General features: G+C 41.6%; 1 protein-coding gene across 1 annotated transcript; it reads right to left on the minus strand.

Moving 5' to 3' along the window:
• Positions 1-9,504: 9,504 nt before the first annotated feature.
• Positions 9,505-16,861, minus strand: C11H2orf78 (chromosome 11 C2orf78 homolog). Its single transcript, XM_055539272.1, has 3 exons — positions 16,762-16,861; positions 12,700-13,458; positions 9,505-11,420 (listed from the first exon to the last, which is right to left on the minus strand). The coding sequence occupies exons 1-3, from the start codon at positions 16,859-16,861 to the stop codon at positions 9,505-9,507; spliced, it is 2,775 nt and encodes a 924-aa protein (XP_055395247.1).
• Positions 16,862-24,017: the final 7,156 nt, after the last annotated feature.

A 24,017-nucleotide genomic window follows, 5' to 3' on the forward strand; every position in this document is an offset into this window, starting at 1 on the left:
TGGGATCTTTTACATTTGTATACTACGTATGCATGGAAATTATGTTCTTTTTGAGCTGGAGTTTGGAAATACATTATGAGAAGTTTCATTGAGAAGCCTACAGAAAAACCAGTAACATAAAGATGAACCTGAGGTTTGGGGCTCCACCTATTGTTAGTTTTGAAGAATGGTATCTCCTGTCGTCAAGAAAAATATCTAGTCAGGAAAATGAGTTTTTATGCATGCTTGTAAGGTTTTAAATGTGTGTATATTATTACAACTAAATTTGCACATATGTGGTCAATTTTATTTGGCATATTTTCTTCGTTTGTTACCTGCTAGTTAGCCATGAGTTATATGATTTATTTCCTAATAACTCAGAGCCTTTTGTTTTAAGTAAAAGTGTCATTCTCAAGATTGAAATTTCAGCAAGAGTTAAAGAGATAGGGCTCCTCTGGTGGCTCAGAGGTTAAAGCATCTGCCTAGAATGCAGGAGACCTGGGTTTGATTCCTGGGTTGGGAAGATCCCCTGGAGAAGAAAATGGCAACCCACTCCAGTACTTTTGCCTGGAGAATCCCATAGAGGGAGGAGCCTGGTAGGCTACAGTCTATGAGCGACTTCACTTTCACTTTTCACTTAAAAGAGATAAGTTTTAGGACTATTTGAGTTGTACAATTTGGGCTGAGGGATTTTATCATTTTATATTTTATTTACATATTTATTTGAAAAAATATTGGCACATGACCAACCACTATAACTTTGGATGCAAGATAAAGAATTGCATGCCAATGTACTTGTACTTCTTGAAAAACGTTCATTTATTGAATGAACAACTGTTTACTGACTACCTACTATGTGCCAAACACTATTCAAGGGATTGGACATATATTAGCAAACAAGCAGGCAAAAAATAGAACAATACTGCCCTCAAGGATTGGAGAAGGCAGTGGCACCCCAATCCAGTACTCTTGCCTGGAAAATCCCATGGATGGAGGAGCCTGGTGGGCTGCAGTCCATGGGGTCGCTAAGAGTCGGACATGACTGAAGCAACTTAGCAGCAGCAGCAGCAGCAGCCCTCAAAGATCTTATATTCTAGTGATGGGTGAGGGAGTGATGGATTATGAACAAGTAAGTTACATGTTGCTGCTGCTGCTAAGTCACTTTGGTCGTGTCTGACTCTGTGCGACCCCATAGACTGCAGCCTATGAGGCTCCCCCATCCCTGGGATTCTCCAGGCAAGAACACTGGAGTGGGTTGCCATTTCCTTCTCCAATGCATGAAAGGGAAAAGTGAAAGTGAAGTCGCTCAGGTGTGTCCGACTCTTAGCGACGCCATGGACTGCAGCCTACCAGGCTCCTCCGTCCATGGGATTTTCCCAGGCAAGAGTACTGGAGTGGGGTGCTAGAAGATTCTAAATACAATGGGAAAAGTGGGTCTGGGTGAAAGGAATCAAATTGAAGGAAAGGAGAACTGCAGGGGGTGCAACTGCAGTTCCAGACAGTGTGCGTAGTCAGGTAAACCCACATTGGAAAGATTTGACTAAAGACTTGGAAGGGACAGCAAGTACAAAGGCCCTGAGCCAGGAGGTGGCTGGTATATTTAAGGACCGGCAATGGCTGAGTGTATTGGAAGTGGAATGAGTGACAGGGAACATAGTAGTAGATCGTGTACTGCAGGGGTCAGCAAGCTACCTGTTTTGTAAAGGAAGTTTTACTGGAACACAGCCATGCCCATTCATTTACATGGTTTCTGTGACTGCTTTCATGCTACCACTGCAGAGTTGAATAGCAGAGACAAAGACAATCTGGCCCATAAAGACTAATATATTTACTGTCTGGCTCTTTATTTGCTGACTCCTGATGTAGGTAGGGCCTCATGGCCATTACAGGGCCATTGGCCTTGACTCTGACAAAAATGAGAACATGGGAGGGTTCAAACAGGACAGGGTCTAGTGTTTTTCAAGAATCATTATGGTGACGGAGTTGACAAATTTTAGGCAGAAAAGGGTGGGAAGAGAGAAGTCAGTCAGTATTGTGGTTCTCAACATACACTGGGATCCTCCTAGAACTCCATACAAATTCACCAGGCTATAACAGGATATTTAAATTTTTTGAAGGATTCACAGCAATATTTGACATCTGTTAGAGACCATGTGACTTCTATCTGGTAAGTAGTTCACAGTTTCAACATTAGGTTGTGCCATATTCCTTTCAATGTTGACATATAAACCTGGGATTCTGGCAGTAGCTGTAACAAAAGACAAGTACTATTTGAAAATCAGTGTGGAGCAGGACATGAGACTGGCAGCATTCAATTTGATTCCAGAGTTTGAGATGTTGCATAGTGCCCAACAGTCCCCCACATTCCATTAGCAAATAACTGGTTATTTCAGAGTAAAAAAAAATATATATATTTTAATTTTAATTTATCTGTATTGTTTTTCAAATGTCTGCCTAGTTATTGGAGCATTGTATTATTATACAATGGAACAGTTTTCCTGTGACTTCTCTAAGAAATCACCACAATTATTGGCTTAAAAAAGCAGAAATTTAATAGTTCTGGAGGCCAGAAGTCTGAAATCAGTACCACTGGGACAAAATTAAGGTGTCTCTTGAGGAAAATTTCATTCCTTGCTTCTGCCACCCTCTGGTGGCTGCTGGCACTGCTTGGCTGATGCCTGCAAAACTCCAGTCTTTGCCTCCATGGTCACATTGCCTTTTCATCTTCTGTCTCTATCAAATCTCTTTCTGCCCCGATTTTGTAAGGACACATAATGACTGTATTTAGGGCCTACCCTGATAATCCAGGAAAACTTCCCCATCTCTGGATCCTTAATCTGACCACATATATAAAGATCTTTTTCTAAATAAGGTTATAATATTTATAGGCTTGAGAAATTAGGACCTAATCTCTTTGGGTGGCCATTTTCCAGCCTACTACAAACATAAATACTTATTAATTGTTGCCACCCAGCTACTTAATAAATGAGATTGTTAAGTATTTCTTTGAGCCTATAGGTGAGACAGCAAGGGCTCTGTGAATCTAGAAAGTTTGGGAAGCTTCTGAGTTAAATGTCACTCCCAGTAATCTATTTCTGCTTTATTGACTATGCCAAAGCCTTTGACTGTGTGGCTCACAATAAACTGTGGAAAATTCTGAAAGAGATGGGAATACCAGACCACCTCACCTGCCTCTTGAGAAATCTGTATGCAGGTCAGGAAGAAACAGTTAGAACTGGACCATGGAACAACAGACTGGTTCCAAATAGGAAAAGGAGTTCGTCAAGGCTGTATATTGTCACCCTGCTTATTTAACTTCTATGCAGAATACATCATGAGAAATGCTGGGCTGGAAGAAGCACAAGCTGGAATCAAGACTACTGGGAGAAATGTCAATAACCTCAGATATGCAGATGACACCACCCTTATGGCAGAAAGTGAAGAGGAACTAAAAAGCCTCTTGATGAAAGTGAAAGAAGAGAGTTAAAAAGTTGGCTTAAAGCTCAACATTCAGAAAACGAAGATCATTGCATCCAGTCCCATCACTTCATGGGAAATAGACGGGGAAACAGTGGAAACAGTGTCAGACTTTATTTTGGGGGGCTCCACAATCACTGCAGATGGTGACTGCAGCCATGAAATTAAAAGACGCTTACTCCTTGGAAGAAAAGTTATGACCAACCTAGACAGCATATTCAAAAGCAGAGACATTACTTTGCCAACAAAGGTCCGTCTAGTCAAGGCTATGGTTTTTCCTGTGGTCATGTATGGATGTGAGAGTTGGACTGTGAAGAAAGCTGAGCACTGAAGAATTGATGCTTTTGAACTGTGGTGTTGGAGAAGACTCTTGAGAGTCCCTTGGACTGCAAGGAAATCCAACCAGTCCATTCTGAAGGAGATCTACCCTGGGATTTCTTTGGAAGGAATGATGCTAAAGCTGAAACTCCAGTACTTTGGCCACCTCATGCGAAGAGTTGACTCATTGGAAAAGACTCTGATGCTGGGAGGGATTGAGGGCAGGAGGAGAAGGGGACGACAGAGGATGAGATGGCTGGATGGCATCACTGACTCAATGGACCTGAGTCTGAGTGAACTCCAGGAGTTGGTGATGGACAGGGAGGCCTGGAGTGCTGCGATTCATGGGGTCGCAAAGAGTCGGACATGACTGAGCGACTGAACTGAACTGAACTGAACTGTGGTCACTCACCTAGAGCCAGACATCCTGGAATGTGAAGTCAAGCAGGCCTTACAAAGCATTACTATAAACAAAGCTAGTGGAGGTGATGGAATTCCACTGAGCTATTTCAAATCCTAAAAGATGATGCTGTTAAAGTGCTGCATGCAATATGCCAGCAAATTTGGAAAACTCAGCAGTGGCCACAGGACTGGAAAAGGTCAGTTTTCATTCCAGTCTCAAAGAAAGGTAATGGCAAAGAATGTTCAAATTACCATACAAATGCACTCATTTCACATGCTAGCAAGATTATGCTCAAAATCCTTCATGCTAGGCTTCAGTAGCACGTGAACTGAGAACTTCCAGATGTACAAGATGGATTTAGAAAAGGCAGATGAACCAGAGATCAAATTGCCAACATCTGTCTGCTGGATCATAGAAAAAGCAAGGGAATTCCCCAAAAATATCTACTTCTGCTTCATTGACTACACTGAAGCCTTTGTGTGGATCACAACAAACTGTGGAATATTCTTAAATAGATGGGAATACAAGACCACCTTACCTGCCTCCTGTATGCAGGATAAGAAGCAAGTTAGAATTGGACATGAAACAATGGACTGGTTCATAATTGGGAAAGGAGTACATAAAGGCTGCATACTGTCACCCTGCTTATTTAAATTCTATGCAGAGTACATCATGCAAAATGCTGGGCTGGATGATTCACAAGCTGGAATCAAGATTTCCAGGAGAAATATCAACAGCCTGAGACATGAAGCTGATACCACTTTAATGACAGAAAGTGAAGAACTAAAAAGCCTCTTGAGGAAGGTGAAAGAGGAGAGTGAAAAAGCTAGCTTAAAACTCAATATTCAAAATCATGGCATCCAGTCCCATCACTTCTTGGCAAATAGATGGGGAAATAGTGAGAACAGTGTCAGATTTCATTTTCTTGGGCTCCACAATCACTGTGGATGGTGACTGCAGCCACAAAATTAAAAGACACTTGCTCCTTGGAAGAAAAGCTATGACAAACCTAGATGGCGTATTAAAAAGCAGAGACATCCCTTTGCCAGCAAAGGTCTGTATAAGTCAAAGCTATGGCTTCTCCACTAGCCACGTATGGATGTGAGAATTGGACCATCAGGAAGGTTGAGCACCGAAGACTTGATGCTTTCAAACTGTGGTGCTTGAGAAGACTCTTGAGAGTCCCCTGGACAGCAAGAAGATCAAACCAATCAATTTTAAAGGAAATCAACCCGGAATATTCATTGCAAGGACTGGTGCTGAAGCTGAAGCTCCAATACCTTGGCCACCTTATGCAGAGAGCTGACTCATTGGAAAAGACCCTGATGCTGAGAAAGATTGAAGGCAAGAGGAGAAGGGGGTGACAGAGGATAAGATGGTTGAATGACATCACTGACTCAATGGACATGAGTTTGAGCAAACTCCAGGAGATAGTGAAGGACAGGGAAGCCTGGAGTGCTGCAGTTCAGGGGTCACAAAGAGTCGGACATGACCTAGTGAGTGAGCAGCAACAACAAAACCTTCTCATGGAAATAGAGTAGCCAAAACCACATGCCCATGGGTAGCAGTTAATGAGAAACTAGAAACCCCCTCAGTCTCTGGTAAGACTGAGTCATTCACAAAAATTACCAGGCTATGGTGAAAGGAGAACAAAAATAAACCAGGTTCCTGCTGATGGGCAAGAAGCCAAAATGAAGAAGAATATTGGGTATTAGGGCAGTGTGATTAGGCCCACAGATACTATGTCTTCTGATAGTAGTTATGAATAGAAACCAAATAATAATTGCTAATAACATGTAGGTGACCAACCCTTGAGAGCTAAGGCAGAGAGAAAGAAGGATGCCATTACACCTTGTCTCTGGTTCACTGAGTTTCCTGGGGGTGTGTGATCATCTTGGGTAAAATCATTTAACTAAACCATTTTTGCTAAGCTTTCATGGAGTCCTTCTCTGAATGGTGTCTAATGATAAAGCCCACTGGTTTATGCCTCCTGCAAAAGTTATTGTTATTCCAGAACTGAATAGGTGAAATATTGATGGAACCGCCATGAAGAACCTATTTCCAGGTGGCCTCACATCTCCCTTTCGAAGTGTTTTAAAACTGGTTTCACCTAAAAGCAAATAGCAGAAACGGATTGGGATTAAATCCCATACAAAAGCAGTGTAAGGAAACAGAACAAGGAGCAGAATGTCATCTCTTCAGACAGTAAAAGCAAGTTGGAAAAGACAGGCCCACAAAACAGATCAAAAGTGTAGCCTATCATTTCAAAATGGGTGAAAAGACAGTAGGAAAAATGATGCAAAAAATGAAAAAACATGGATCAAAAGGGAATGGCAAGTTACTATTTAATGGTTACAGAGTTTCTGTTGAGGATGGTGAAAAAGTTCCGGAAATAATAAATGCTGATAAATGCCACCCGCGGGTATTTGGTGGCTCTATTTCCATGAAAGGGTTTGGGGAGATTCAAAAACTATTCTGCTGGGCCCATCTTTCTGAGGTCCTGCTCAATGTTTTGATATAATTATTTTGAATTTGGATAGTGGTGATGATTATACAACATCATGAATGCATTTAATGTCATTGAATTGCATACTTAAAAATGGTTGAAATAATCAATTTTATGTATGTTTTACCATAATAAAAGATGAAAAAGCAGTATAAGTTAGAATTAGGTAAGATAACAGAACTTAGGACAGAATTCAAAATAAAAGAAATAAATTCATAAATGAAGTCTGTTTAAAATAATACAATATAATGTCTTAATAGAAACAAAAGGAGAAAAATTTTATAATTTGATTTATTATTGTTGCTGCACAAGCTATTCTTTAGTTGTGGTGAGCAGGGTCTAACTTTTTGTTGCAGGGTGCAGGCTTCTCACTGTGGTGGCTTCTCTTGTTGTGGAGTACAGGCTCAATAGTTACGGCACATGGGCTTAGCTGCTTCATAGCATGAGGGATCCTCCTGGACCAAGGATTGAACCCATGTCTCCTGCATTGGCAGGCATATTCTTTACCCCTGAATCACCAAGAAACCCAAAAAAGGAGAAAATTTTTAAAAATAAGATGCAAACAATTCTAGAGAAATGGGAAATATAAAAAAAAGATAGGCAAAAAAGAGGACAATCTATAAAGAGTAATATAAATATGTAGAAGAATCTATTTTACCATAAAGGTGACATCTCACATCTGTGAGACAGGTTAGTCAATAAATTGTGATATATACATATTGGGGTATAAATACTTCTCTGGAAGCAAATCTCTGAGGAGGGAATGTGTGGCTGCAGAACTTAGGGAATAGGGTGAATTTCCATTGAATATGCTTGTGTACCTTTTCAAACATTTTGTCGTGTGAAGTTTGTCTGAGTTCTAACCCCAGCTCCCCCAGTTGCTAGCTCTTAATCTTGGGCAAATTCTTCCCACTCTCTAAACCTCTGTATCTGCAAAACAGGGTCAATAACTTAGCCTGGTGCTGCCTGGCACAAGATAAACTCTCGATAAATGGAAATACTTAGTGGAAACCACCCAAATGTTTACCGATGGATGAAAGGATTTTTATATTGGATTACACAGTCATAAAAAGGAATGACGCACTAACACAAGCTACAGCATGGATGAACTGGAAAACATTACGCTGAGAGAAGCCAGACACACTGGTCACGTTTACATTATTCCGTATACATGCAGGGTCCAGAAAAGGGCAAAACCATAGACACACAAAGTAAATTGATGATTGCAGGGGCTGAAGAAGGAGGGGATGAGGAGGGCCTGCTGATGGTTATGGGGGTTTCTTTTGGGGGTGATGAAAATGTGATGGGTTAGATACTGGTGATGATTGCATGCATAGGCTCGTGAAAGTTCTAAATGGCACTGAAGTTGGAGTTCAAAGGCGAATTTTAAGATATGTGAATCATATCTCAATAAAATAATTTACAAATGAAAACTGCCAATTTTCCTATAGTCACTATCCACTGTTTCCATCTCTCCCTCCTTTTCAGGCCCACTCTCTGCCACTGCCCCCAACCCCTGGCCCGCATTAACCCCAGCCCCGACTCTGCCACCCCCCACCCCCACCCACTACTCACCCCCAACCCTTGCCACCCCTGCCACCCCACCTCCTCATCTTCACTCCCTTGAGCTGCCTCCCAAGGAGCCTCTGGACTGCAGGATACCTGCAACCTGTGGCTGCGGAAGCAGCGACCTACTGCGCATGTGCCTACCGCTCTCACCCTTGAAAATGGACACTTGCGGAGGATTTTTCTCGTGCGCTTCAGTTGATGGCGATGTTTTGATGGCGTTATTTAGAGAAGGCAGCACGCGCACGGGTTAATGGAGGAAGCCCCTCAAGTTAACGTTTCGGCCCCTGCAGAAGTTTGATCTCTTCCGCCAGAAACCTCCGGATGCTATGCTCTAAAAGCCAGGTTGGCGGCCTACCGGAACTTGCAAATACTGAGGACTTTGCGGGGCCTTTGGGCCTCAGATTGAGGCCTTGTACCTCCGCATGCGATGTGACCTCAGCCTGTTGCTGAAGCTCACTGAATGCAGAGGCACAGGAATACTGGCCCTGCCTGTTGTTGCCAGGGTTCACTCAACAGTGTATTGCTGCCCTGGTGCCTAGGTGTTGAGTAAATGGTGCTTTCTACCCGAGGCCCTGTTCCTGAGCCTCCTGCTGCAGCAGTTCACTTGGCCCTCGCCCTCTTGTCAGCTGCCAAGATAACGCTGAGCCCTTGCCACTCACCTGGTAGACTTCCCACTTCCCCTCTATCATCACCCTTAGGTAACTCAGACCTTTCGGAGGGGTGTCCTGAACCTCTTGAAATACCTATCTAGTGGTGGTGAGACATATGGCCAATCTCAAGGAGACACTTTTTCTGTTTCTCCTTGTCAAACTAGACTCATCTGTCATCTTCAACTCTACTCAGATTTTGTTCTTTCAACCCTAACCTCAGATCCTACATTTTACTTCTACCATTTCCCCCACTCCTGCTTCCTTTTATAAATCCATAAAATCTCTTGGCCTTCCTAGCCCTGGGCCAAGTTCCTTCCTCTTTCCTCAGGTTTTACACCTTTTCCCTCCTTCTCTCATCCAACATTCAGTCCTTCCTTTCTTGTGCAGACTTTGATTCCTGCCCCAACCAAAAAAAAAAAAAAAAAGACACAGTTAACATCATCTCAAATTCAAAAGTCTTCTTTATTATTTGCCTATTAACTCTATTATATTTGTTCAGTTTTAAGTTTTAAAATATATCAGAATAAATAGAGAAATTTATACCTATCTATCTATGGAAAAACAACTAGTACCCCAGGTGGCACCAACAATCCTAGCAGCTCTCACATGGCATACCCATAGTATCGAGCAATTTCCATCTCTTTTTCCCTCTCAATGAAATACTGCACTTTCCCCAAAGAGGTGTATTTAGCAGCATTCTCACGCTCTAGTTGAGCCTTCCTCTTCATGGCCTCCCGCTCTGGCCGCTGCTCTTTTGTGATGGGCTTTGACATTACTGGCTCAGGAACATTGGGTTTCCTCCAAGGAATTGGTTGGAAGCAGAAGTCTTGGAGTAGAAACTGGGTTTGAGGCTTGGGTGGGGACTGGTGCTTGGTCACAGCAGGGGGAACAGACTCCTGCTGGAGAGAAGTGCAGGATGAAGTTCTGTAGGGCACAGGCCGAGGAGCAGCAGACTGAGGGACGCTAGGCCGGGTAGGTTTGGTCAAACCCGGTTGGGTTGGATTGGTCACAGTTGTCTGAGCTGGTTTGGCAGGACCTGGCAAAGATGCAGGAGCTGGCCGGGATGCATTGACTGCCGCAGGTTGAGCTGAGTTAGTAGAACCAGGCCAGGCAGGATAAGCCACAGCAGGCCGATATGAGGCCAGAGACTGTGGCCTCCGAGGAACAGGTCGAGCCTGAGGCTTGTCCAGGGTAGGAAAAGGCAAAGGTACTAACTTGACCTTCCCAGGAGGAGGCAGCTCGTGCTGCGATGGAGATAGACACTCTTTTTCAGCACTGCCATCTGGTTTCTGGGCTTTGACTGGAGTTTTCTCAGGACCTTTACCCTCACATGGGGTATTGAGCCATGACTTGATAGCAGGGGATGGCTGGGGGTCTTTAGGGTTGCTTGAATTTCCCAGGACCCGAGAGGAATTGAGTCCAGTTTTCTTATCACTCTTCTTCCCCAGTGCATGAAACACCTGCACAGACTCCAGCATGTGCATGCCTAGGCAGCTTCGAGGCTTTTTAAAGTTCTCTTGGCTAAAGTCAGGTTGATTTCTCTTTCGCTTCATCTTGGGAATGCTTGGCTTTTCCTCTGCCTTGACTTTGTTCCCTGATGGCTTATTCTCTCCTGCCTTCTTGTTTCCTCTGGTTCTCTTGGTCTTTTCCTGCCCATGGCTCTTAGTTTTTTTGGTTCTGCTGGTTGCAGCATTCTGAGTTTTGCTGTTCGGCTGCTTGGCTGTGTTCACAGGAGCCTTGTCACTGACTGCAGCATTGCATATAATCACTTCTCCCCCGAATGGGCACTCTGGGTCCTTTGGCTGGATTTTGGCCTTGGGAGCATCACTGACAGACTCAGAGGCTTTATGTTTGTTCTTCCTGGGTTGATCAGAGGGCGCCTTTATGACATTTGGCTTTTCCTGCACCTGATTCACCTTAACAGTGCTGGTATCTTTGGCTGTGATCAACTTTGGAGCTTCGGCTTGGTCAAGGTCTTTCAAAGACTGAAAGAACTGGGGAAGGTGAATATCCTTCACCAGTGTAGCAATGTCTGCAAAGCCACTGCTAGATTCAAACTCATTTTCAAGTGTCCCCAAGTCCTCAAAACTCAGGCTATTCTTTCCCAGATTCACATTTTCAGAAACAAGTTGCTCCTCTTGGCTGAGGGGATCAATGCTGGCCAGGAGCTCGTGAATATCAGAGATTTCTAAAGGGACTAGTGGAGGATCCTGGTTTTCTATTGGGATCTGGTAAGCATCATCCAGAGGCTTTGAAAACTTAGTTTTCATATCATCCAAATTCTTATTCTCTGTTTGTTCCTGGCTTGGAGCTGGAGGCAATGCCAGGAGATTACTGGCACTCTGGACTGGAGCTATCATTGAAACGTCCCCAAGTTCAAGTGGTGGATTACTCTCAAGGATCTGGATATTTCTGCTAATGCAGGACCTGGGGAATTCTGAAGTTTCTGACAGACAAAATGTCTGGCTTGGAGGTTGCGATCCCAGGGAATTTTCCATCCTCAGGGAAGTCTCCATCACTACAGAGGAATCAAGGAAGAAGTCAGTCCCTGGTGAGTGAGATGCTCCCTCCACCCTCAGACATCGGCGCAGTAATCATGTACCTTTCAGTGCTGGGCAAGGCATTTCTACTACCTAGTCTTAAGGATGGTGGACACTGTCTTATGCTAGGAGCTAAGAGATAACTGTTCTAATTCTTACTGGTGATCATTTGATGTCACTGATTTTTGGCTTTCTTTGTATTCCATAGGGATCTTATAAGCCAAATTAAAATGAGTCATATTTTTAAAATATAACATGTCTTACAAAGCCTAGGATTCTCACGTAGAGTCCTTTCAATTCTCCCCGCTTTCCTGAGAGACTAAACACACTTCACACCATGAACTATGAGAGGGAGTAGAGCTCTTCCTGATAAAATATATAAACAAAGAATCTTCAGCCTGCCTGCTCTGGACAGGATCTCAGACCACAGGGTCTTAAATCTTGGTGTAAAGTAAGGAAGTGAGGGACAGTTAAACTGGCACTATCATAATAAGAGTTCTGAAACACCTCCCAAGAAGACTATAGCAATAGATCAGGGAAGGGAGTGACACAGTGTGGTAGTCCAGGGGGACTGATCAACCAGAACAGTGAAAAATGTGGTACCTTTTGGTACGCACTTGTGGTGTTGGAGAAGACTCTTGAGAGTCCCTTGAACTGCAAAGATCCAACCAGTCCATCCTAAAGGAAATCAATCCTGAATATTCATTGGAACGACTAATGTTGAAGCAGAAACTCCAATACTTTGGCCACCTGATGCAACGAGCTGACTCATTTGAAAAGAGCATCTTTCCTGATGCTGGGAAAGATTGAAGGCGGGCGGAGAAGGGGACGACAGAGGATGAGATGGTTGGATGGCATCAGCGACTCAATGGGCATGAGTTTGAGGACCTCTGCCCAACCAGTACCAACCATGGTACTAAAGGAGATTCAGCCCACAAATATCCTCCAGGAGCTGGTGATGCACAGGGAGGCCTGGTGTGCTGCAGTGGGTGGGGTCGCAGAGAGTCGGATACGACTGAGCGACTGAACTGCACTGTGGTTCTCTTACACGTAGCATAAATGACCTTCACAGTGTGCAACCTTCCACCTGCATTAGGTGTTCTCATATACAGTCCAAAAACAGAGACCACTGAGCAAAGGTAGTGGTTATTAAAGTCCCGGGATCTAAATTCTGTCTATACGCCACTTCCCAGCTGTAGATTTGACCCCATTTTTTGAATGCCAAGCTCATTCTACTTTCTTGCTGTTTGTACTCACCTTGAAAACCTGTGTCTGTGATGGGCTGAGCAGACACAGAGTAGTAGACTCCAGAGGTAGAAGCTGGTGGTAGGATATTTGTGGGCTGAATCTCCTTTAGTACCATGACCATTTCTGGCTGGGCAGAGGTCCTGCTTCCTGCATACGACACAGAGCCATAGGACTGCAGGCAGGGGCCAAGTTCCTCAGATAGTAAAGGCCCCAGTGTGCCTTGGTGATAGTAATATTCCTGGCCTCCTCCCTGGTGGGGAAGTGACAGGCTGTGTCCCTGATTTGGAACCTGAGATGGTGTTCCCTGAACAAGGCTGGCAGAAAGAGGTGGATATAGAGGGACCATGCTATTGATGTCTGATGTTTTGTCATACTGGGCTGCCATAGACATGGAGGAGACAGCTGTGTCTTGGTCAATGACTGTCACAGTGAAGTCTCCAAGTGAAGAAGACTTCCTTTCAGTGCTTCCTGTGATGTTCCACTCAAAAACACCCGGATAGGAAGCAGCTGAGGTGGAGAGCTGGCTCTGGCCAGTGACTCCAGATAACATAGTTGTGCTGGGATGTTGGTAAAGGTAGGCACTACTCATGAGTGGCTGGAAAGAGGTGTCGGAGCCCGCTGGCAATTGCCATGCTGAACTGAGGGCTGGAGCAGAGACCCTGGAGAAGTTGCAGACACTTTCTGTGAGGGAAGCTGCGTTGCTCACAGCAGGAAGAGAGAGCTGAAGAGAATTCTGGGTTCCAAGTGCAGATGGATTTTGGAAATTTTCTGTAAGAACAAGAGGGTAAGAAAAAGATGAGTGAGATTGATAAATTCCCACTGTGTTTGAGGAACAGCATTATCTTAAGGTTCTTGCTATCTGCTGCTGCTGCTGCTAAGTGGCTTCAGTCGTGTCCGACTCTGTGCAACCCCATAGACGGCAGCCGACCAGGCTCCCCCATCCCTGGGATTCTCCAGGCAAGAACACTGGAGTGGGTTGCCATTGCCTTCTCCAATGCATGAAAGTGAAAAGTGAAAGGGAAGTTGTTCAGTTGTGTCTGGTTCTTGCTATCAGATGCCTCTAATATCAATACTTCCTGAGAAACCAAAAATCAGGCCATTATGACGGCTGTAAGGGTTGGAGCAGTTTGACACTTCCTTATGTTGACTACCTGTGCCCCCGTCTTGGGCATACATTGTGCAGAAGACCCAAGTGATGTGATTCAGACATTGTTCTCCAGGCAGGAAATATCCTGCTTCCTGCCCTATCTTTCCCTTAAGCCTGCGCTAGTATTGACTTGCATGCTCTTTCCTAGAATTGAAGCATTTTAGAACTAGGAGGTCCCTAGAGAACTTCTGTTCTTATAGTTTCATTTCATGAGTAAGGAAAATAAGGCTAAGAGAGTTCAGATTGACTTGTTCAAGTTCTCTCATTATGTTAGTATCATTATCAGGTTTCAGAATCTAAGTATCCTGACTTTCTTGCCAGGATGCCGATCTGAGCATGATACGGCCAGAAACCAGGAGAAATTCAACTTATAATGTAGGCATTTTTTGTCCATGTGAAAACAAGATAGCTATTACTATTGTAATCTTTAGTGTCTCATTTTGCTTGCACATTTCCCTCACTGTTACCTAGAGTTCAGTGATAAATTTAAAGGGTCATCTTTACCCTCTTCAAGCCTGACTTCTCATCCCACCTCAAAACGATTATCTGAAAGTGAATTTCTGAAATGCCTTTTGAATGAAAAAAGTTATTTAACTCTCTGAGTTTCAGACTATTTATCTATAGAGTGGTTATCACAACAAAAATAATAATAGTAATAAGTAAACACGAATAATTAATATATTACATAATAAATAATAATACATGAATAAATGATATATTACATATGATTTATATGGAGGAAGATTTAATAAATTCTAGAAAGACATAGAAAAATCGTGAAAAGCGGATTAGTTAATGTATATATACATGTATAATATAGATATGAAAACTTCAGTGTGTGGCAAGTGTTAAAGCATAATAAGTTTCATGATAAATGAAGTTCTGTATCATATATACAATATTATGAGTGAATATTGCTCACTTTATCTTGGTAAATACTATTAATGAAAAGACACAATAGAAGGTGACTTTAAATTAATTCCTGCTGCTGCTGCTGCAAAGTCGCTTGTCATGTCCGACTCTGTGCGACTCCATGGACTGCAGCCTACCAGGCTCCTCCGTCCATGGGATTTTCCAGGCAAGAGTACTGGAGTGGGGTGCCATTGCCTTCTCTGAAATGAATTCCTAGCCAATACATACTGACAGAGAAGATATATCTGTAAAACATGCATAGCAAGCAACAGAATACAATAAATGTGATTGTATAGGTAGCCCAATATATGTAGACAATTATTTCAGTAAAAAAAAGGTACAAAGTAGACAGCCAAATAATGTATAAAAGAATTTCATTATTGGGCTCATTCATATTTTTATGCAGCAAGTAACAGGTACTAAGTCTAGTAAAAATATATATTTCAATGAATATAACTATGTCACAAGCAGAAAGGAAAACTTAAAAAGTATCAAGACGGTTTTCATATTTATCCTAGAACTTAGATTATAATCATATTCAACATCCAGAAGGATGATATTCCAAAACCTGAAAGAACCATCTTCACTAGAATCCAGTTTAAAAAGATTTTTAAATGTAGGAAAATCCAAAGGACTCCACAACAATATTTTAGATAAATGCAGATTTTTTTTCCCTAGCAGCACTGTGCAGTCTGGCAGTGAAAGCACCAAGTCCTATCCACTCGACAACCAGGAAATTCCCTATATGTGGAATTAGAGATACAGGGCTTGCCTTTTTCTTTTCCTTCCTAGGTAGCTAAGCTCTAAAAATGGATGATGGCTGTTGATCAATGTGCTCTCTATGTTAGGAAGGAAATAATTGTAAAGATGAAAAGCAACCTTGACTTAGAACCTACTATCACACAAAAGAATGAGTCCTTCTGATTTAAGTTAAAAATATAATTTTAAAATGTTATTTTTAATTGGTAAAATGTCTAATAGTTTCAAAGTCAGAATGAATGAAACACTGGAAATCAGCCCCCTAGATTATCACTTTTGTTTCTTGTTTATAGGAAGTATCATTTCTAAAACATATTTCTAAAATATTTATATTCAAAATTGTCAAGTGCCATCTGTGTTGAGAGAGGCAATAAAAGAAAAACACTGAGTATGACTTTTCTGATAAGCTGTTTTTCCTGGTGATACCTTATTCTGGCCTTACTTTCCTTCCTAGTCTATTAACAGAACCATTTGCGAAAATCAACGGTATTTTGCCCTGCTCTAAGCAGATTGTTCTCTGTGCTCTTTCTGCTTTAATTTAAAATCTCTGGGTCCTGTCAACATTCCATCCCAAACTACTTTTTTCCTGAGAACTCCTCCTTGCTCTCTCTCCTCATTCTTGTATTTTCTCCTTCCTTTTGGTTCCCATTGGCCTCTGCTGATGAGGACAGTCCTAAACTTCCTTATGTTTGACTACACGCCTCCCGTTAGCCCAGAGTTCTCCATCCTCTCTCCCTGTTTTCTCCTTTCAACTCATTTAGGTAGAAAACTCCAAAAACAAGTGAATATTACTTTTTGAGCAGCACTAAATTTAAAATACTAAAACTGAAATATTAACTGAGGGTGACCATTATGGGTGAAACAACTCAGTAAATATTGCTAATTTTCTACACCACCTGGCTTTTCTCTGTTTCTGTTGAAACACTCTTGAGAAGTCTCTGATTTCATGTTCTACATGGGTCCCCTTTGAGATTCAACATTGAAAAGAAAAGGACCAGAGAGATAGACCAATGTAGCATCCTAATGTAACATTAGATGTAACATTAGATGAGGAAAAAACAGACCTTGTGAGACAGTGACTTGTCCAAAGTGTCCAAAGTCACAGAGATAGTAAATGTCCAAGTCAAAACTGAAATTAGGTCTCCAGATTTCTAGTTCAATACTTTCCTTCATTATTCATTTTGAATCTACTACTAAATTTACGGGCAGAAAAAAAAATCTAATGAAAAACTTTACAAAGTTTCTTTCCATACCTGACATGGTCAGAGAAGTAGAGGAAAAACTAACTGTAGATACAAGGGAGGACGAGATGATACGAGAGGATGTCTGGAATGACTGCAGCCAAGTGTACATGTGTCCAGTACAAAGGTCACTGGTCACTGGTCACTGGTCACTTGTGATGATCCAAATTTATTTACAGACAGCTCCATGGAAACCCCAAGATTCTACCAGGTGGCAGTAGATTTGGTGGGAGAATGATGTCACAAAGCAGGCAGTTTAAAGGTATGATATAGCCAATAGGGAGGTCAGATCACCAATAAGAAGACAGGATTGGATGCAGAAAAAAGGTGTAGGAAACACCTACATGTTTGAGCTCTGGGGAGGTGAAGTCCTCCAAGACAGATTTACTTCCCTCAAGCTCTTCCATGAAGGAAATCATTGCAACATTTCTTATAGATGCTCATTAATATAATTAACATAGTTACTTATATTCTACGTAGCATTATATTTTATGTGTTATGCACTTACAGTTACGTATGTCTTGGTTAATTAATAACCTTAGAGAAGAAGGAAAGAGCCATCCAGTTTGAACTATTATAGTTGTTTTGAAGTCCTATCAGTCTATTAAATTAAGTGAACTTGCAGTAGCTTTTAAGGAGCAAAGGAAGGGATTAAGAAGCTCTTTTTGTAACTTCGTTAAAGAGTAGGGTGAAGTTGGTTGAATGCACCTTGTGGAGAATGATGTGGTCCAATGGTCCAAGGCTCTTCTCTTTTAATTTCATCTCCTTGACTCCTCCTTTTCTTGGGCTGGGCCAGGTTGGACTTGCATTTCTCTTCTGCCCTCCATTTTTGATGTTATTGTTGTTCTAGGCATTGTTTCTGGGACAACTCTTGATCTTGAATTCTTACTGTCTTGCTTGTTACTTACTTCTTATCAACTTCCAGCATCAGAAGTCTTCTTAGAGCTAGGACACACAGCTGGTTGCAGACATTTTCTCTTGCAGCCTTTGGTTGCAATTCTTTTGACCATGACTTGCTACCTCTGGTTCCTTGGGCCACACAGGCATCCTGCCATCCAGCTCTTTTATATATGAGAGCATTCTGGATACTGTCCCTTTTCCTTCCCACATTAAGTATATCCAGGGTGGCAGTTGCTGTAGCCTCCCCCCCTTGCAAACAGCCACTCTAGAATCTTGGGCCTCTGGGATTCTCTCTTGCATGCTTGGGTGCAAGGCCAGACAAAATGAACAGGAGAATTAGAGATAGAAGAGGACATTTGTGGAAAATATGCTGGGGGTGGTGGTGCTGGTAAGGTGAAAGGGCACAAGTTGAAAGAGAGTCACGTAGATTTTTCAATTTCTGTGAGAAGCAAGTGGACACACTTTGACCTCACTTTGTATTAACAGAACCAACAATTTTAGATACAGATATATTTATGTAGCTAGATAGTGCAGCAACTGCCATGAATTCTGTACACTAAAAAGAATAATCTTACATATATTTTTCACTTTATGTCATATTACCTTGTTTATATCATTCACTGGTGTGTTTATAGAATACAGACTGTTTTTAAATGCTCTGGTTTTGCCTACATGGTTCTTTCTTTGTCATATTTTGTAAGGAATCCAGCGTTGTAAGGCATACTGCATGTTTATTTTGAAGCATCATGAACTAACTTGACCTGATGGATCTTGTGGAAAAACTTTAAAAAGCGTCTGTGAAAAAGGCATTTTGTTGAGTTGCACTGTGCACCCAAGTGGAAGGAGCAGCTATCTGCTGTCAGCCCGACTTGGCCTGGAGTGCCTCTGCTTTTCGCCTCTGGTTAGTGCTTTTCTCACTAACCACTCTTGTGATTTTGATAATGTGAGTTCTGGCTGAGTTGCTGATGACTTATATGTGGGGTAAGCTGATTTGAAGGAGGGAATCTATGGTTCTATTCATTTTCTTTGGTAGTAAGCTTTCATGGGTGCAAAGAGCAATCTATATGGGGACTTTGCTAATACCAAGAAGGTTTCTCATAGATGGGATCTCTGAAGACACATATTTAATTTATATGCTTGTTTTCCCTATTATGAAATATATGAGGGATGATACTTAGCTGACAAGAAATTGTGAAAGATGTGGTGTACAGATGTGGCTTAGGCTTTTAAGTGCATATCAAGGTTTTTTCCCCCTAATCTTCATACTTCAGATGGCCTATTTCCATGATTCTAGTATGTGATGTGAGGCTAACAATATATACTAAATACCTGCAAGCCAAACAAGTCTCTGTTTCTCTATATTCCCATGGATATCAAGGGACTCGTGACTACTGCAGGTTTGGGTGGATGGTGTGAGATAGAGGGAAATGCATTAAGACCAATTTTAGTAGCAATAAAATGTTTACATATTAAAATGTTCAGTTCCAATATTCAATTCTACTTAGGGAAACTATGAGTTAGGCTTTTCCTGATTCCACCAAACCTAAGTAACTTATTTGGTTTCCCTAGTTCCAGTCATTTAGCTTGCAATCTCAGCATCATCTTATCCTCTAAGAGAATCTTACATGTAGGAAGAAGAAATTAAAGAGTTCAACACTTTGGAACATCAACCCTTCCCTGACCTTAGGTCTTATTTTTTTATTTTTAAAATTTATTTATTTTTAATTGGGATATAATTGCTTTACAATGTTGTGATGGTTTCTGAAATTTATCAACATGGGTCAGCCATAGCTATACATATGTCCCCTCCCTCTTGAACCTCCCTTACACCTTCCATTCCATGTCACCCCTCTAGGTTGTTACACAGCATGGGGTCAAGCTCCCTGCATCTGGCTATCTATTTCACCTTTGGTAATGTACATGTTTCAATGCTATGCTCTTAATTCACCCCACCCTCTCCTTCACCCACTGTGTCCACAAGTCTGTTCTGTACGTCTGAGCCTGTATTACTGCCCTACAAAGATGTTGATCAGTACTATTTTTCTAGATTCCATATGTATATGTTAATACACGATAGTTGTTTTTCTCCTTCTGACTTACTTCACTTGTATAATAGGCACTAGGTTCATGCACCTCATGAGAACTGACAAATCATTCTTTTTTATGGTTGAGTAATATTCCATTGTATAGATGTACCACAACTTCATTGTCCATTCATCTATTGATGAACATCTAGGTTGCTTCCATGTCCTGGCTATTGTAAATAGTACTGCAAAGAACATTGGGGTACCTGTGTCTTTTAGAATTGTGGTTTGCTCAAGGTATATTCCCAGTAGTGGGATTTCTGGGTCATCTGATGGTTTTATTTCTGCTTTTTAAAGAAATCTCCTTACTGTTCTCCACAGTGGCTATATCAACTTAAATTCCCACCAACAATGCAAGAGAGTTCCTTTTTCTCAACATCCTCTCCAGCATTTATTGTTCGTAGATTTTTTGGTGATGTCAATTCTGACAGTAATAAGGTAATACTTCATTTTAGTTTTGATTTGCACTTACCTAATAATGAGCAATGTTGAGCATTTTTCATGTGTTTATTAGTGATCTGTATGTCCTCTTTAGAGACATGCATGTTTAGATCTTCTGCCCATTTTTTATTGGGCTATTTGTTTGTTTGATATTGAGCTGCCTGAGCTGCGTGTATATTTTGGAGATTACTCCTTTGTCAGTTGTTTCATTTGCAATTATTGTCTCCCATTCTGAGGTTTGTTTTTTAATCTTGCTTATGGTTTCCTTTGCTATGCAAAAACTTTTAGGTTTAATTAGGTCCCATTTGTTTATTTTTGTTTTTACTTCCGTTACTCTAGGAGGTGGGTCATAGAGGATCTTGCTGTGATTTATGTCAAAGAGTATTCTACTTATGTTTTCCTCTAAGGGTTTTATAGTTTCTGGTCTTACATTTAAGTGTTTAATTCATTTTGAGTTTATCTTTGTGTATGGTGTTAGAAAGTGTTCTAATTTCATGCTTTTACATGTAGCTGTCCAGTTTTCCCAGCAGCACTTATTGAAGAGACTATCTTTTTTTTCCATTGTATATTTGTGCCTCCTTTGTCAAAGATAAGGTGCCCATAGGTGTGTGGGTTTACCTCTGGGCTTTCCATCTTTTTCCATTGGTCTATATTTCTGTTTTTGTGCCAGTACCATACTGTCTTGGAGAAGGAAATGGCAACCCACTCCAGTCTTCTTGCCTGGAAAATTGCATGGACGGAGGAGCCTGGTAGGCCACAGTCCATGGGGTTGCAAAGAATCGGACATGACTGAGTGACTTCACTTTCACTTTCACCATACTGTCTTGAAGACTGTAGCTTTTACCACTATTATTTAGCATACTTTTGGAAGTCCTAGCCATGGCATCAGAGAAGATAAAAAATAAAAGGAACCCATATTGGAAAGAATTAAAACTGTTACTGTTTGCAGATGACATGACACTATACATAGAAAGTCCTAAAGATACTATCAGAACTAGAGCTAGTCAGTGAATTTTGTAGAATTGCAGGACACAAAACAATACAGATATCACTTCCATTCCTATACACTAACATTGAAAAATCAGAAAGAGAAATTAAGATGTCAATCTCATTCACCATTACAACAAAAATAATAAAATATCTAGGAATAAACCTACCTAAGGAGACAAAAGTGTTGTATACAGATAACTATAAGACACTGATGAAAGAAATCAAAGATGACATAAACAGATGGAGAGATCTATTATGTTCCTGAACTGGAAGAATCAGTATTGTGAACATAACTATACTACCCAAAGCAATCTACAGATTCAATGCAATCCCTATCAAATTACCAATGGCATTTTTCACAAAACTAAAACAAAAAATTTCACAACTTGTATGGCAACACAAAAGACCCTGAATAATCATAGAAATCTTGAGCAGAATGGAGCTAGAGAAATCACCCTTCCTGACTTCAGACTATACTACAAAGCTTTATTTTTATAGTTAGGGTGTTGTCTGGTCCCATAGACTCACTTCCTGCATTTTGAACCCATTAGGTTAACTGAGATGTCTTGGTGTAACATATCCAGTTCATCTACCCGCCAAGGCTCTTCTTCAGTTCAGTTCAGTTCATTCACTCAGTTGTGTCCGACTCTTTGCGACCCCATGAATTGCAGCACACCAGGCCTCCCTGTCCATCACCAACTCCCAGGGTTCACCCAAACTCTTGTCCATCAAGTCGGTGATGCCACCCAGCCATCTCATCCTCTGTCATCCTCTTCTCCTGCCCCCAATCCCTCCCGGCATCAGAGTCTTTTCCAATGAGTTAACTCTTCACATGAGGTGGCCAAAGTATTGGAGTTTCAGCTTTAGCATCAGTCCTTCCAATGAACACCCAGGACTGATCTCCTTTAGAATGGATTAGTTGGGTCTCCTTGCAGTCCAAGGGACTCTCAAGAGTCTTCTCCAACACCACAGTTCAAAAGCATCAATTCTTCGGTGCTCAGCTTTCTTCACAGTCCAACTTTCACATCCATACATGACCACTGGAAAAAACCATAGCCTTGACTAGACAGACCTTTGTTGGCAAAGTAATGTCTCTGCTTTTGAATATGCTATCTAGGTTGGTCATAACTTTCCTTCCAAGGAGCAAGTGTCTTTTAATTTCATGGCTGCAATCACCATCTGCAGTGATTGTGGAGCCCCTAAAAATAAAGTCTGATGCTGTTTCCACTGTTTCCCCATCTATTTCCCATGAAGTGATGGGACCAGATGCCATGATCTTCGTTTTCTGAATGTTGAGCTTTAAGCCAACTTTTTCACTCTCTTCTTTCACTTTCATCAAGAGGCTTTTTAGTTCCTCTTCACTTTCTGCCATAAGGGTGGTGTCATCTGCATATCTGAGGTTATTGGTATTTCTCCTGGCAATCTTAATTCCAGCTTGTGCTTATTCCAGCCCAGCATTTCTCATGATGTATTCTGCATAGAAGTTAAATAAGCAGGGTGACAATATACAGCCTTGACGTACTCCTTTTCCTATTTGGAACCAGTCTGTTGTTCCATGTCCAGTTCTAACTGTTGCTTCCTGACCTGCATATAGGTTTCTCAAGAGGCAGGTGAGGTGGTCTGGTATTCCCATCTCTTTCAGAATTTTCCACAGTTTATTGTGATCCACACAGTCAAAGGCTTTGGCATAGCCAATAAAGCAGAAATAGATGTTTTTCTGGAGCTCTCTTGCTTTTTCCATGATCCAGTGGATGTTGGCAATTTGATCTCTGGTTCCTGTGCCTTTTCTAAAACCAGCTTGAACATCTGGAAGTTCACAGTTTACATATTGCTGAAGCCTGGCTTGGAGAATTTTGAGCATTACTTTAGTAGCGTGTGAGATGAATGCAATTGTGCAGTAGTTCAAGCATTCTTTGGCATTGCTTTTCTTTGGGATTGCAATGAAAACTGACTTTTCCAGTCCTGTTGTCACATTTGGATTTAATTAGACACTGAAATCCCTCAAACCCTTGCATGGCCTTATCAGATAATGTTATAGTTTGTTAGTGTCAAATACTTAGATGTCTGGTGCTCCAAATATCCTGGGGTCCTTTATTTTCCATTCCCGTATATTACATTCAATCTTCCCAGCATCAGGGTCTTTTCCAATGAATTGGCTGTTAGCATCAGGTGCCCAAAGTATTGAAGCTTCAGTTTCAGCATCAGTCCTTCCAATGAGTAGTCAGGGTTGATTTTCTTTAAGATTGACTGGTTTGATCGCCTAGCTGTCCAAGGGACTCTCAAGAATCTTCTCCAGCACCACAGCTCAAAAACATCAATTCTTTGGTGCTCTGCCTCTTTCATGGTCCAGCACTCACATCCGTACATGACTACTGGAAAGACCATAGCCTTGACTATATGGACCTTTGTCAGCAAGGCGTTGCCTTTGCTTTTTATTACGCTGTCTAGGTTTGTCATAGCTTTCCTGCCAAGGAGCAATCCTCTTCTAATTTCATGGCTGCAGTCACCATGTGCAGTGATTTTAGAGCCCAAGAAGAAACCTGTCACTGTTTTCACCTTTTCCCTTCTATTTGCCATGAAGTGATGGGACTGTTAAGCAAGCTTTTTCACTCTCCTCTTTCACCCTCGTCAAGAGGCTCTTTAGTTCCTTTTCGCTATCTGCCATTAAAGTGGTATCATGGGCTTACCTGAGCCATTAGGCACAAATACTTATACACAAGTGTGAATGCAAGCACTTGGAAAATAGCTGAAAGTGCCACACAAAGCACTGGGAGAGTGGGAATACTCTCCATGTCCCGCACTATTGGAATTCTGAAGGGTGCACACACGAATTCATGGACCTGTGCAACCCGC

This window comes from Bubalus kerabau, chromosome 11 (assembly GCF_029407905.1).
Source record: "Bubalus kerabau isolate K-KA32 ecotype Philippines breed swamp buffalo chromosome 11, PCC_UOA_SB_1v2, whole genome shotgun sequence".
In the NCBI taxonomy this organism is placed as follows: Eukaryota; Metazoa; Chordata; class Mammalia; order Artiodactyla; family Bovidae; genus Bubalus; species Bubalus kerabau.

Excerpts from the sequence above, each read along its gene's own strand:
- C11H2orf78 (XM_055539272.1), bottom strand. The coding sequence starts at position 16,861 with ATGTACACTTGGCTGCAGTCATTCCAGACATCCTCTCGTATCATCTCG. Across the intron at positions 13,459-16,761 it reads TACTTCTCTGACCATGTCAG|AAAATTTCCAAAATCCATCT; the intron begins GTATGGAAAGAA and ends TTGTTCTTACAG. Across the intron at positions 11,421-12,699 it reads CACAGACACAGGTTTTCAAG|TGATGGAGACTTCCCTGAGG; the intron begins GTGAGTACAAAC and ends ATTCCTCTGTAG.